This window comes from Ylistrum balloti, unplaced genomic scaffold (assembly GCF_031769215.1).
Source record: "Ylistrum balloti isolate Yb309-2 unplaced genomic scaffold, AGI_CSIRO_Ybal_v1 Utg370578, whole genome shotgun sequence".
Classification (NCBI taxonomy): domain Eukaryota; kingdom Metazoa; phylum Mollusca; class Bivalvia; order Pectinida; family Pectinidae; genus Ylistrum; species Ylistrum balloti.
The window spans coordinates 117,826-134,094 of NW_026782360.1; the positions used below are offsets into that span (position 1 = coordinate 117,826).

General features: G+C 35.3%; 1 protein-coding gene across 1 annotated transcript; it reads left to right on the plus strand.

Moving 5' to 3' along the window:
* The first annotated feature begins 289 nt into the window (after positions 1–289).
* LOC132556574 (uncharacterized) lies at positions 290–10,079 on the plus strand. Its single transcript, XM_060220987.1, has 5 exons — positions 290–458; positions 2,942–3,018; positions 4,217–5,047; positions 6,576–7,623; positions 9,079–10,079. Exons 1-5 carry the CDS (start codon positions 290–292, stop codon positions 10,077–10,079), a joined length of 3,126 nt encoding a protein of 1,041 aa, XP_060076970.1.
* The last annotated feature ends 6,190 nt before the right edge of the window (positions 10,080–16,269 follow it).

Genomic DNA, 16,269 nt, shown 5'->3' on the forward strand with positions numbered 1-16,269 from the left:
GTATATAGGCTTCTGTTATTACACACTGTGCAGGCAGTAAGTTAGTGTCATATTTAGCATCCTTTTTAAACAATACACTAGAGTTGTATTGTTGTAGTAATGTATTAACTTCAATATGATGCTCCCTAGTTTTGCTACATTGATCAGTTGTAAGATTTGCAATATCCTACCATACCAGGTGAAATGATCTATGTTAGTATGATCAGATACATGTCTCTGTTGTATTTCTCTCAGGTTATGTGATCATAAAAGCATTAACCTAGCCTCTGTGAAATAATCAAAAGTCAAGATGGATGGGCAGTCAGGGATTCGGGTAAAGGGGCTTGATAAGCATCTGACAGATGAGAAGGCTCTGATGATGTACTTCAGAAATCCAAAGAATGGCGGTGGGGATATCCGCAAGATTTACTTCCCCTTGTTGGAAAATGACGCCGTCATTTTATTTAAGGACAATGAGAGTAAGTATGTTTGGGTTTAGTTAGTTTATGTTATTACCCAGTGATATAAAAGACAATGAAAACCACATAAAATGGATAAGAAATATTGCAGATGTACATATTTTTTGGAAAACATGTCACCTTTCTCAATATTTTATGCTTCAAATGTTCCAAATTAAAACCAAATTATATTTATTCTGAGTTATATATTCTTTTTATTGTTTTGAATAGGACAATCTTGAAATACAGCAGGCATGTTCTGAATGTATTTTAAGATTTGGGAATCTCCAGCCTATGCTATTTACTTGATAAAGTTGATTTGGTATTTAAAGACTTGTTCTTAATATCATGATTTTCATGCAAGATGTCTTCTTTTCTAAATATTTTACTTCCTTGCGGGATATGAATTCAGACACTCATTAGTATGTCATGTGGGTCTGTTGTTGTTTATTGTGTTCTCATTTGGGCACATGAAATTACTTACTTGGATTGATCAAGATTTACATATTGTTATTGTCGATGAAGCAATAGATGTTTATGCTTCCAGAATAATGTTTGTGCTTAACAGGGGATATTAATTTGGGCTCCGTCTGTGTGTGTGTGTGTGTGTGTGTGTGTGTGTGTGTGTGTGTGTGTGTGTGTGTGTGTGTGTGATGGTGTGTGTGTGTGTATGTGTGAGGGTGTGAGTGTGTGTGTGTGTGCATCTGTCATATGTCCATCTGATTGGTTTTCCAGGCTATAACTTTAAAACCGTTAAACTCAACTTCACAAAACTTTCAGTATATATTAAGTTAGTGACCTAGTTGTGCATTTTGCTATTGACAATATTTCATTTTTAAAAAATATTTTTTCTCTTAGCATGGAAACATAGTCAAAAAATCAATGCTAACTTTCCTTTTTGAGCTACAACTTGGAAACCATTCCACTTAACTCCACAAATTTTTCTGTATATAACAGGTACCATGGAAATTGATAACCTTCATCACAAATTTCAGATTTTCAAAACTTTTTACACTTATTTAGCTAGTAATATCTTTTGCTATTAGGAAGATCTCCATTTAGATACTTTTTCTGTTACCATGGAAACATATAGGCCAAATCACAAAGTTCATTTTTTTCAGACCTGTTCTCTTAAACCATTCAAGATAATTACACATTACTCAAAACTTTGTACAGGCATCAAGCTAGTACTCTAGTAGAAATTCTCCATTTCAATACTTTGTACGAAACAATTAAAAATAACAAATAGAAATTCAACATACAGTTGAAACTCATTACCTCAAAATTCAAAAGATCATGGAAAATATCTTGACTTGCGTATGTAGACTCAAACACAATGTATTAATAAGGCTGAGGATATCAGTTTCCTGAAGGAAGTAGGGCTACAATAGCACGCAAACAGCGTTGTTTAATCTGATATTTGAAATGGCTGTAAATCATCAAATGAACAAGCACATATACATCATATATTTTATTGAATGACATGAAATGTAAATTTGAAATGCTACAAGAAACGATACATGAAGCCACAGATCATATCAATATGACTGAATTATGAATAAAGAAACATGAAAAACACAGCACTAGAAAGTTTTTACCTGTTACAGAAAACATTGTACAAGCACTAGACTTAACAAACCATGCACAGATATAGACTTTATCATTGAAAAATACTTTCAGCACTTCATTGTCCAAACACTACCAGGTAAATATGACAAAGTGCTCGATCACAGTCCTTTACTTAACAAGCTCAAAATTAGTTTCTTTTGGAATTGTGATGATCAGATTACGTCAAACCATTAGTACTGGTTTGATGGTTTCGTTTTTATCATTCCTGAAAATGCACGCAACCAAGCTAAATGTTTTCATGTTTTGTGTAAACGTGCTTCTTTTTTAACGTACAGGTAAGTCACTGCTACAGGATGGTGACACTAATTAAGAAGCCAACCTTTAATAGAATAATGAAACTGGTAATTAATCGTAAGTGATCAAGTGTGGTGTGTACGATGAACCAATCTGAACTGAAAGTGAATACCAGAAATGGTCTGTTTCAATTTTGAATATAGATGAAAGTCTGATGGAGTTAGATCAGGTGAATAAGGTGGTGCTCAGACAATTCAAAGCCACAATCATTAATGGCAGTCATGTCAATGATAGACTTGTGAACAAGGGCATTGTCTTGGTGGAACAACACACCTTTACTGAGTTTTCTGGGGTGCATGAGTTTAATGTTTTCTGCCTAACACTGCCTAAGAATTGTTCCATAATATGTTCCATTGATTGTTGTTTTTCCTTGTTGATTTTCTTAAAGTGCTGTGAATACTAAAGTTGTAATCATTCCCTCTGTAGTCAGATGATTTTCTAGGCCCATAGTTTGTTGTGAATCACTTAAAACCACTCGTTTGTCTCCAAGTCACTATTTTATCAGTTCCAGACCTAGATTCTATATGTTAGCAATATTTGGCATTGCATTATTAGAAAATGTTATTCTTTTTTTATTTCAGTTGTACATAGGATCCTGTCTATTTCAAAGCACATGTTGAATGGTACAAACATTAAGTTGACACGCCTACCTCCTATGGTAAGTGTACAATAATGATTTTAACTCTATAGTCACTAAATTGGGATTTCACAATTTGGACTTTACCATTGATGAGAAGTGTCCATGGTTATTATACACTAATGATTTTATGTACCATGGTAGATTCATATCTTCATAACACAGTGTATAATGATGACTTTTATTTTAATCAGATTGGGTTCTCAGCCTCCTGGGTCGTGAGGAGTGAAGTCCTATAGGGAAAATAGAATAAATTCTTGCAATCCTTTTTCATACCACCTGAATAGTTTTGGGGGAGCAGATAGTCAAGGCTTGTTCCCTCTAACTGCCTTTAGTCTGTTTATGTCTGGAGCATAACTCTGCCTATATTTAAGCAAGGATTAAAACTTCGTCATACTGATTATATATAAGGCGATGTGCAATGTGCCAAATTCAGGTCCCGCAACCCCTCAGTTACAGAGTTATTACCCTTTGTTAAAATCTTGTGTTTGCTTTGCTTCCAATTAAACTAGGATAATGACACTTAGTGTATACATTGATCATACCAAGACTATGTGCAGTATACAAAATTCAGTGACCACAACCTTTTAATCAATGTTATGACCCCTTGTTAAACCTTTTGTGTCCAGAGCATAACTTTGCTTTCATTCAAATTAGGGAAAATAGGAAAATAAAACCTGGTGTATATAATAGTCATACTAAGAGGATGTGCAGTGTATCAAAGTTAGGGCTTGCAACCTCTTAATTAGGGAGCTAGTGCCTTTGTTGGAATTTTATTTTCATTTAAACAAGGATGGTTAAACAGGATAATAAAATTTGATGTAAACATTGGTCTTCCTAGAGGATGTACAGTATCTGAAACCCCTGAAATATTTGGTCTGAAGCATCCTTAAGCAAAACAGGCTTTTTTTAGAAACAACTTGGGGGTGAATGGGTGGGGCCTCATGGGGAAATGATTATAAATCTTTAGAAACCTTTTCCATTTGTTTAGCAAGGCCACAAGGTGAGTGATACAGACCCTATGTGCATCTTGTTCATATTTTCTCCAAAGTATTTGTACCCTATTGTTTTAAGGCAGTCATTGGTCATGGTTAAAGGCTTAAAGATCAACAAGTTCTGTAAATCTATGAAATATTATACCTATATGCTTAGGAGTAGGGACATTCATGTCTTCTATACATCTCATTATTTAATCCATGCCTGATTTTCATATTGTCAGGTTTTTACAACAATTGAAGCCAAGTTAGAGCCAGATATTGCCTCCATTGTCCTTGGAACTGACATTTCCAATGAACTTCAGTTCTTAGCAGATGTCGAGATCTGTTCCTATGCCAAAGACAACAGTTATACATTGAAGGGAAACTGGTACCAAATTGAGAGGTCATGGCAGATCATACACGTGGCAATGGGACGTCAGGAGAAGATCCATTATCGCCTTCAACAACAGCTTTCCACAGAAAATGGCGACGACAAGCCACGGCCACGCTATCGTCCACAGGGGAAATCTACTGATCTGGAAGATGACAGTGATGATTCTGATCTAGAAACAATCCATAAAAGAAGTTCAGTTCCACATTCTTCTGGAAGAAAAATGCAAGACTCACAGTTAAGTGTTGATGACATGAATGTTACAGACAGTATGATATCCACAACACCATTTGAGGATGAAATCGCACAGGAAGTCAGAAGAATGTGGCCAAGTAGATCATCGTCATCATCAAATACTCATCACCAACAAGGTGACAGCGAAGAAATGTACACATCACATAAATACCACCAACAGAAAGTAGGTGACAAAAGAGGTAACTCTTCAAAGACTGACGATGGAAAACATTCTAGTTATAAATCAGAAAAAAGTAAAGAAGAACACTCTCGTTCAGATGCTGTCAAGGAAGGTAATTCTAGTTACAGGTCTGACAGAGGCACCAGACTGGCCTCCTTTTCAGAACATCGACATTCAGCATCACCTTCAGATACATCTATAACCCATGATTATTCTGAAAATTATTCCTCGCTGCAAGGATCAACCTATGACCATCTGTTCCCAAAGGTGAGAGCCGGAATTAATTTACAGACAAGAAGTATTTCTGATAAGCCTATGATTTATCATTATAATCAGAGTCCGTCTCTTCAAAAACAAACACTGGTTATTGAATTAGTCCTCATATACTTACTTGAAGAAAAAGTCTCACTGCTGTATACATCATAGCCGTCAGTTTTTGAAGAACTAACCACCATCTTGGTTTTGTAATCAGGGAGCAGGAAATTAGAATAAAGTTAATAAAAATGTTCAGAAAATTCAGGGATTTTCATAAAAAACAATAATAACTTGGTTAACAAACATTACTGTTATATATACTTACAATAAATGGGTGTAAACTTCAGTGATAACATTTGAAATTGAGAAATTATGGCTTTCTATTATGTTAAGTTTAGAACAGTTTTAAATTGTCATGATTATATCTACTTATTTTTTAAACTCAAAATTACACTCTGAATTCAAAATTTGGCCAAACAAAATTACCTTTGTAAGAGCCACAGTAAGGCTTTAGATTGATACTCTTCATCTCAATAAGATGGAATAAAGGGTATTTTGACCATGGTTAAAATTCTTTCAAGATATTTTCTTCTTTTCTATATTGATTTTCTTTTCCCTCAATTCTTTCATTTCAATTCAACATGTTTAAGTGCCCTTGGCACTTGGATTTTAAACTAAATTGACTTAAGTTGAGTGGCAAGATCAGTGATATTTCATAAGAATATGCTAAGTGTAGTGTTTAATGTGCCTGAAAGAATTTCTGGGAGTAGCGAACTTTCAAGGAGTTGAATGTGTTGAACATCATCTTCGGAATAACTAATTGAACAAGCTCTGTATTTAGCATCTGATGGGAAGATGGTAAATAGTCTTCAGGGATGCATGAAGTAAATGTTTAAAGGTTTATAAGATATTGAAACAAAGACCCATAATGTATAGAATAACTTGACCTGTTGATCACTCTGAAGTCAAAAATGTGACACAACTAGAAAATGAGTGATACAGGTCTGTTAGGCCTCTTGCTCTGTACACGATTTCCAGAATTACATAAAAAAAAAACCCAAACATTTCAAATGATTCATTTCAATCTGTATCAAATCCTGAAGTTTACCTTTCAATTAAATGTTATTTCAATTCTATAGTTTACCACTTGGTACAGTTGCTCAGTTATTATTGTAAGTTAGAAGTTTCTTCGATTTACTCACATTGGTATCTTGTTCTGGTTCTATACCATGGTGTTGTAGTAAACTTACATTCAGCTGTAAATATTATAAACATCTTTGTGATGCTCAACCTATCTGGGAAGATACCAACAAAAATTATTGATAAAAATCATTGAAGAAATCCAACTCATAGCGATGAGGTGACATGAATTTTTGTCATGTGGAGAATTTGAACACTTTTATATAGCTTATCATTATCAGCAGAAATAGATTTGATACCTATATAGATTAACCTTGTTATTTTGTCCTTTCTTGGAGGTATTCTAATTGATAGCTTTTGTATTTTTCAGTTTTTTAAACCAAGATGTTTTCAATTTTAGGTAGAAGTTTTACATCCAAGCCAGCAAAGTAACACCAGAAATACAGGTCAGGAGGTGGGTGGTCGAGGAAGTAAAACTTACACAGTGACAAAACACCAGTCAAGGTCACTGCTCGATGACGTTCAAATGAATTCTGATGACTCAGAAACGGAAGTGGTGAGTGTAAGTTCTTTCCAAAAGCACAGGCTACAAGACCAAAATGACACGTTCAAGCATTTTTCATCTCAAAACAGTATTACAGAAAATTTAGATTCTATCTCAAGGAATTCATCAGAAGGATTTTCTGTGCGTAGAGGAAGTAACAACTCCGAGACTCAAGTTCTAAAAGTTCACAGCACAGGGGAGAACACCCGAGTAAAACAGACTCATGATCATAGTGCTGTCAATGGGACAAAAAGCAGGGATACGAGTGACCAAATGACCAAATATTCTGGGTCAGTTGATAAAAGGTACAGTAGCCTTCCGGTGGGGACATCTCATTATGGGGTTTATAATGGTATGGCATCAGATTTGTCAAGGTCAAGAGCAACCGAAGCAGATGAAAAGTCATACGGTGTCTCAGCTTCCACTCAAGACTTGGACTTAGAGAAAGCAATTTCTGCCTCACTGAAGTTAAATGGTGCTATTGAGGACTATCCTGTTATGGACTCCCATGAGTTTTATGTAGGAAGTATAAAGGTAGTGATTGCCAGGGGTAATATTACTGAGGTGAGAACCTCCGGCATTGTCAATGCTGCAAATGGCTACCTTGCTCATGGTGCTGGCATAGCTGGTGCAATCGCAAAGGCAGCAGGTCCAGGCATGCAACAAGAATGTGAGGAATTGAAAAAGAAATATGGACCGCTGGAGACAGCAACAGTTGTACACACTCAGGCAGGTGGGAAACTTCACCGTGAGGTGGACTACATACTACATGCTGTGGGACCCATCTGGATTGAGGCTATCAAGGGGAGATGTACATTTGAGCTACTCCTTACATACCTGAATTGCTTCCGATATGCAGAGAAGATCTGGCTTGATTCTATATCATTACCCTGTATCAGTGCAGGTATGTTACTCTGTTAATTAGTTGTGTGATTTTAAGGAACAGACTTTTCTCAATTAAGTAGGATTTTTACCTGATAGATATAAATGGAAAACAATGAATATATGATTTTGGGGTATTTTTGTTATATCATTATCATCTGTTGTTAAAACTGGTTTTCTTGAAATGTGTTAAGAAGCAGAAAATTCATTTAGGAATGAAATGATAATTTGAACCAATATACTGATGTATTAGGTGATGGCTGGCTATATGGGAGGCAAATGGTTGATTAACTGAATATTGCATTTATATATATATATATGGTAGTTTAGTGATGCCAGTAATATTGCATCCCCATCTTTTCCCAAAGCAGAAGCAGAGGCATGATTAACGAGTCAGGTACACATAACTTACGTAGGTTTACCATGATTTTAAAGATTATAATGTCTTACAGTTATACATTGTTTTATTCTGCTATCAATATCCAGTTGTTGTGCAAGGGAAATGAGGCTTAACAGGCTAACACCGAAATAATGGTACACACAAATAAGTACTGGTAAAAATGAATCCATAGCAATGTTTGACATTACAGGAAAATGTAACTGGATTACTGTGTTTAAAACATGTTAGGAGATTACAAGGGATAGAGGATGGGGGATATAACATTACAGGGTACAGAGGATGGGGGGGATATATAACATTACAGGGTACAGAGGATGGTGGGATATATAACATTACAGGGGACAGAGGATGGTGGGATATATAACATTACAGGGGACAGAGGATTGGGGATATAACATTACAGGGGACAGACGATGGGGGGATATAACATTACAGGGGACAGAGGATTTGGGATATAACATTAAAGGGGATAGAGGATGGGGGATATAACATTACAGGGTACAGACGATGGGGGGATATAACATTACAGGGTACAGAGGATACAGAGGGGGGATAACATTACAGGGTAGAGGATGGGGGATATAACATTACATACAGAGGATGGGGGATATAACATTACAGGGTACAGAGGATGGTGGGATATATAACATTACAGGGGACAGAGGATTGGGGATATAACATTACAGGGGACAGAGGATGGGGGATATAACATTACAGTGGATATTGGATGGGGTATATAACATTACAGTGGACAGAGGATGGGGGGATATAACATTACAGGGTACAGAGGATGGGGGGATATAACATTACAGGGTACAGAGGATGGGGGATATAACATTACAGGGTACAGAGGATGGGGGGATATAACATTACAGGGTACAGAGGATGGGGGGATATAACATTACAGGGTACAGAGGATGGGGGGATATAACATTACAGGGGACAGAGGATGGGGGATATAACATTACAGGGTACAGAGGATGGGGGGATATAACATTACAGGTACAGAGGATGGGGGGTTTAATGTCTAGGATAATGAAGAAGATTTTGTTTGATATAAATGCGTATACATTACAGGGATATTTGGTTGCCCTCTCGACGTGTCCATTCAGAGTTTTATGGATGGCCTGCTGATGTTTCACAGTGAAAATGAGGAAAATTGTCACTTAAGAGAGGTACATCTGGTCAATAATGACCTTGAAGGAGTGGTCACTTCCATTGCACTTATTAAATCCTTGTTGGAAAATGGTCTGGACAATGCAATAGCACGCTCTCTTGACCGTTATGGAACTCTCTCAAAGACTCATGGTGGGGCGATCCGAAACACAAAAACATTAAGACCCAGTCCGAGGTTGACATCTAGGGATGATGATATCATTGGTGCAAAGAGCAGTACAGAAGCAAAGCGGGTTCCTGCACGAAGATCAAGTTCTTTGCAGAGGACGGACCGAAAATCTTCTGGTCTCTCTAATTCTGGATCTACAAGTAGTCGAAGTTTGATAGGAGCAAGTAACTCTCATATCAGTGAAAAAGTTACAGAATCAAGTTCACGCCAGTCCCTTAGAGATAAAGCTTCTGTAAGAGGCAGAAGTGAAGAAAAGTCCTCAGTGAAATCACGAGACCAGTTTACATCCAGTGGGAAATATGATTCATCAAGGAGCTCAAGTGCAAGGTCAAAGGTCAGTGATTCCTCAGAAAATAGGCCAAGGTCAGGCAGTGTAACAAAAAAGAAAGTCAGTGAACAGATAATGGCTTCTCATGGGAGTTCAAGTTCTCGTATGTCAGGTTTACAAAGAGCTCCTCCACAGTTTAAACAAACTCTAGTAAATACATCTAGTGGAGCCAGACCAAAACAAACAAGTCTGAAATCGGGGAAGAACGTACCAGTCAAGGCCACAACACTGCGAACAGACAGTAGTGCAAGGTATATGGGGAGTGATCGGAGTGCAGGCTACAGGGAATACAACAGTGGGGCATATGTTGATGGATCACAGAGCCTGCCAATGGACATTGGCTCTTCTCGCTGCTCATCTTTATCATCCTCGCGACTAAGAGGGAACAGTCCACGGAGATACTGACACCATTTTTCTAAAGTTTAGATATTTTTATTTATTAAGATTTGATTGTTATCATTTGTACAAAGCATTTTTGATAATGTTTATATGTTTTTCAGTTGTACTGATTAATCAAATCATGTTATTGTGCCATAATCTTAACCAGATGTTGTTTTGAAGATTTGTTTAAACTTATAGTTCACAAAGTTAATGTTATTAGGTAAATGTAAGTGAATTTAGAACAACTAGGGAGAGAGGCTTCAATGATATACAGCAGACAAATGAAGTAAATGCTTACTAGAGTGTACAGTACAGTATTAAATGTATTAAATATGTAGGGTCCTCTTGATTCCTAGTTGTGCCATTTTGATTTTGGGACTGATCACAAAAACAAAATGGCTGAGAGGCAACCTTGATTTATGAAAGTTGATTATCATTATTTCTTGATATTGTTGATTTGTCTTGATCCAAATTTGTTTTGTTAGGTCATCTGACCTGAAGGGTCAGGATGACCTATAGCAATCGTGTCTTGTCTGTCCTTAACCATTGTGCACCATGTGTAAATTTCAAATTCAAATGACTTCTTCTCAATAACCAAAAGGCCCAGGATGCTGATATTGGGCCTGTAGCATGCTAGGATGTAGGGCTACCAATTTTGGTTCACTTTGTCAAGGTGACAGGGGTCAAATGTGTTGAAATATTTAAATGACTTCTTCTCCATAACCAAAAGGCCAAGGATGCTGATATTGGGCCTGTAGCATGTTTAAATGAAGGGCTGCCAATTTTGATCACCTTGTCAAAGTGACAGGAGTTAAATGTGTAAGCAACTTCTTCTCAATAACCAAAAAGCCAAGGGTCTTGATGTTTGGCCTGTAGCATGCTTTTTCAACAAGTAATATGCCCATAGTAATGTCATTTGTGTAGTGCATGTATAAAGAATATGATTTCAAGTTGCAGAATATGTCTTTATGAATCAACCAATGTCTTCTATGTAAGCTGTAGAGTACTTGAGCAATTTATTTTAGGCCTATTTGGTCTCTTTCCTATATAAGTATTTATAGTCAGATGACCCTTAAGGCCATTTTGCGTTTTGACTGTGAAAGTACCCGAGAATCTTTTACAATTTTTCAACTACAGATACCTTTACCCCCTAGTTGTGCCACTGATATAAAAAAAGAAAAGATAAAGAGTGGTCACCGGGGGATGAGCTTGGATTTGACTGTTAAAGGTGATTTTTGCTATTTCTGAAAAAGGATTTTTTTCAATTTTTATATTATTTAGAGAACAAGCAAAAATATTATTAAGTTTTCAACATTTGTTGATACCAAGAACCCAGTGGGATCTCTTGTTATCATGTTTGTCAGAGAATAGGTTCATTTCTGCTATTAAGCACACCATATACATTGTGTATTCTGTAAAAATGCTAACATATAATATGTTAATGTCCTGCAGACACCCAACTTTGATTTTGTGTTGGCCCTCTTGGCTTACCATAGGATGAATATGACACATGTAATAAGTTTGATAGTTTACTTAATCAGTAGGTATAAATAAGGCTGTAGTTAATCTCATCACTGCATACTCTTGCCAGGGCTAAGGACTTGAGGAAAATATCTTAAAATACATTAATCTTGCTACATATATCAGTTGTTTATGTCACATATTACCTTAGGTAGTGGGTTTTTGTCAATAATGCTAGTATATTATTCATTGTGTAAATTCTATGAAGTAAATTGCAGAAAATTATAAACCTCTTCAGATTTCAATCATCATTAGTCTAAATGTATGAAGTATTTTTGATGGATCATCTTTTTGTAACAGGCAAACTTGCAGATATTGAATGTAATGTAATGACAAGTGTGATTAAATGAAAGCAATTTTGAAAAAAAAAAAACAAAAAAACAAAAAAAACTAATAGAACAAAAACAGCTTCTTCAATTTATGAATTGAAATGCAGAAATAGACATAGTTTAAGGTTTGGAAAGGCCATGGTGGCCAAGTGGGAAGGCATTTGACCATTTTTATCAGTAGCCCTCCAACACTAGGTCACAGGTTTGAGGCCTCTGATTACCTTACTTTAAATTATATTATTGCGTCTGAAATATTGGGTCGAAGACTGGGTGTGTGCATATAATGACTAGCCTTCATACATACATGTTTGTTCTCCAAAAATGTTGATGATGATAACTCTAGAGTTACGAGCTGGGGTATAATTTGAGTTAACAGCTGAGGTATAATTTGAGTTACGAGCTGAGGTATAATTTGAGTTATGAGCTTGGGTATAGTATGAGTTAAGAGCTGAGGTATAATTTGAGTTAAAAGCTGGGGTATAATTTGAGTTAAAAGCTGGGGTATAATTTGAGTTAAAAGCTGGGGTATGATTTGGGTAAAGAGCTGGGGTATAGTATGAGATAAGAGCTGAGGTATAATTTGAGCAAAGAGCTGGGGTAGAATTTGAGTTAAGAGCTGGGGTAGAATTTGAGTTAAGAGCTGGGGTATGATTTGAGTTAAAAGCTGGGGTATGATTTGAGTTAAAAGCTGGGGTATAATTTGGGTAAAGAGCTGGGGTATAGTATGAGATAAGAGCTGAGGTATAATTTGAGCAAAGAGCTGGGGTAGAATTTGAGTTAAGAGCTGGGGTAGAATTTGAGTTAAGAGCTGGGGTATGATTTGAGTTAAAAGCTGGGGTATGATTTGAGTTAAAAGCTGGGGTATAATTTGGGTAAAGAGCTGGGGTATAGTATGAGATAAGAGCTGAGGTATAATTTGAGCAAAGAGCTGGGGTAGAATTTGAGTTAAGAGCTGGGGTATGATTTGAGTTAAGAGCTGGGGTATGATTTGAGTTAAAAGCTGGGGTATGATTTGAGTTAAAAGCTGGGGTATAATCTGAGATAAGAGCTGGGGTATAATTTGGGTAAAGAGCTGGGGTATAATTTTCCTTCTTATGTTGATGTTGATTGGATTGTTACACTATCACAATGGTGTATAAGGTTTGTTTATTGAAGTATTCACTACAGTTAATGACAGTCGGTCCAAACTTGTTATTGTTGTCAATAATTACCCCTTTTTTCTGTAGATATTTGATGTTCTGTAGTATCAGAATTAGTGTTGATAAGTTATGTTACAGCTAGGCAACAATATACATTTGTTGACTGGGTTTGAGGTCAACATGAGTTATGTTTAACTAGAGGACTAAACTGCTGCCTGAGGCGGAAGGGATGAACATAACACATGTTGACTAAAAATCCAGTCAACAAATGGCTTGTGATACCTTCTACTGTTGATATTTAAGAAAACGAATCATTATAGACAGATATTAAGGATAATGGCAGAAATGGTCGAGTAATGACCAGGAAGGAATGGTAATCAGCTGTGATGTAAGCAGTCAACATTAAGATGTTGATCGGTAAACATTGTTCAGGGCAAAATCTGGTATATTAGAATTTATTCACTATAGAAAATTAAAGAGAATAAAAAGTAAAGATACAACAATAGATTTATTTTGTGTTCCAATGTTTTGTTATGTCCGTCATTAGTACTTTTGATTGTTACTGTTATAAAGTTTTACAGAAAATTAAATTTTTAATGACTGTCAATACACACATAGTATATATATATGAACTTGTTTTTCAATTCCTTTTGATTTTTCAAAAGGGTTAGATTTTATTCCTCGGCTTCGAATTTGAGTATTACTAGGAACCTGGGATCAATACTCTTTCTTATTACAGCACTAGCTTTAAGCTATGGTAGATATAAAATTCTTCACTAATAGAGTTTAATTTTTGAAGTTGTGAATGCCGAAACAAGGGACCACACCAGTGTAGTGGTTTGTGTATGATGATTTCACTTTACAGAATATGGTATCTTTTTCGAGTTTTCAGATGTTTTATTTTTGTGCTACAATGTATGTTTTTATGTGTTATTGATAGGAATATTTTTTATTATATGTGTCTGTGAATATGGTTTATATTATGTTGGATTGTTGCTGTATAAAACTTGTCTTGAGAGTATTCCTGCACTGTAAAATGGCTGACTGAATTCTTGTAGAATGGAGAAAAGTATTCATTGGTTTGGGTAGTGTAAATAATTGAAGTGCCTTGAAGTATTTGTAAATATTTAATATGTACATAATAACTTCTATATATATTTGTGTGATGTCACATTGTCATAATCCAAGGATTTCACTACACATATCTATATTCACCTTAGAGACAACTTTCTGAAAAATCTACAACTTATGCAAGATATATAGGTAATCACATATCATTACAAAGTTTTATAACCTGTCTGCTGTTTGGTCAATTTTTTTTACGATTCAAACCAACCAAATTACTTGTTGTAACAAACCTTTGAATTTTGAATAATTCATATATTCTTATCTGAATGTCACATTGAGTTTTTTCACATGTAAAAAAATGTGAAGGAACAGGGAAAACACACATTCCTGTCGAGTGCTCCACCCAGAACTCAAAACCGGATCAAGGGCTTGATAATCGACCTGCTGTGTCAACTGAGTGAAGGAAGCATGCTCCATCAGCTGAGTGACGGAGACCGTACTTAACAATATGTACAGGCCACACTGAACTGCTCCTTTTACAATATCATGACTCGTAATAACCATCAATTTTTGGTTTTATGACCCTTTCAATACAACTTATAATTGGTTTTTGTTGTGTTTTCTGATGTAAAGCAATCAATAATCCCTATGTAGGAATTTTGATAAGAGGATAGAGAATGTAGATATATTGTATATGCACACCTGATAATGATTGTTACTGCTATGTTGGTTTTTTTATTAGGTTTAGATTTATTTACCGTACATACTACTGTAATCTTACCTCTCATCATTGATGCCGTCCATATTTTTAACTCAAAATTCTTTAATTATCTTTGAGATTAATATATCCTTGTTTTATTATGGAACAAGACGGTCGAGATTTATCATTAGTAATCAACAGTTATTATACAGTTAAATGTCCGTATGTTCTCTTCTTCATAAGTCCAAAACGAATTGTCTGGTTATTGCTGTGATTGATTACAACATTCAATTGTATTACACTGACCATACAATACGGGACCAATGTCAAGTTTAAATATTTTTATCAAGTTATTGTTTTGATGTATATATTTGCTCCCTGTTTTTATGTCATTTTTTCATTCTTGAACAGGAAGGCAAGTTCAACAAAGAAATAAAAATTCATTTTCATAACAAACAAAAATAGGTTTTGACTACTTCTCCAGGTCAGATGGCTGAAAGTTAACACAGATATGTAATCAATCTTTAAAATTGAAACTAAGGGAAGTAACTCTTAATGATAACTCAAATAGAAAGAGGCAGATTTGATTTTGGAGAAGGGCTAAACTATACATTTATCATCAGAAATTGAATTCTTATTTTGTCTTATATGATATTAATAAGGAGGTAATTATTGGAAATTATGATATTAATAAGGAGGTAATTATTGGAAATTAAACCTGCTGTCAGAATATTGTATCAGGAGAATGCTAGGAACTGCAGTAACATATATTCCATAGTATTGGGTAAGAGATGTAGGTTGTGGCTGCATTAGATTAATTGTAACTTAACTATTGTTTAATTCAGTATCTTCCTAAAATTTCGATGATTTTATTAGACATATATGTAAAACATCTAGATATTTATTATTTCTTTCATCCTTATAATTTGTGATATTATAGTCTCTCTGTCCCGAGAACAACACGTTCCTTGATGTCAGGAAACATACTGCTTTGATTGGGTGATATATAACCCATTGTGACTGGATAAACTGTGCTTGTGACATATACAGAAAATGTACTAATAATAATCATTACTTTTCGACTTTTACATGAATACTCTGATGATATTATTTACAGAATTTTTCAGACACTTAAAGTAAGATAAAACTATACAATTTTACAGGTACTTAACATTAGGGTACAATACAAAGTATCATACCAAGTCTTTATTATAGGTTAAAGTTGATATATTCGTCAGGGGTTATAGGTCAAGATAAAATCACTGTTAAATATGCATATGGTAACATTTATTATATAATAAGGGATTGTTTGTATTCCTACAGTGACCCATTTATATTGTCATTCCATAATCGGTCAAAATTTGTCTGGTTATACAAGCTAGAATTTTACTTCATGGTGTGATAACATTTATTCCCATATTTGGTCATTAGTCACACGATATTTTAACCATAATAGG

Excerpts from the sequence above, each read along its gene's own strand:
- LOC132556574 (XM_060220987.1), top strand. The coding sequence starts at position 290 with ATGGATGGGCAGTCAGGGATTCGGGTAAAGGGGCTTGATAAGCATCTG. Across the intron at positions 459-2,941 it reads TTTATTTAAGGACAATGAGA|TTGTACATAGGATCCTGTCT; the intron begins GTAAGTATGTTT and ends TTTTTATTTCAG. Across the intron at positions 3,019-4,216 it reads TGACACGCCTACCTCCTATG|GTTTTTACAACAATTGAAGC; the intron begins GTAAGTGTACAA and ends TCATATTGTCAG.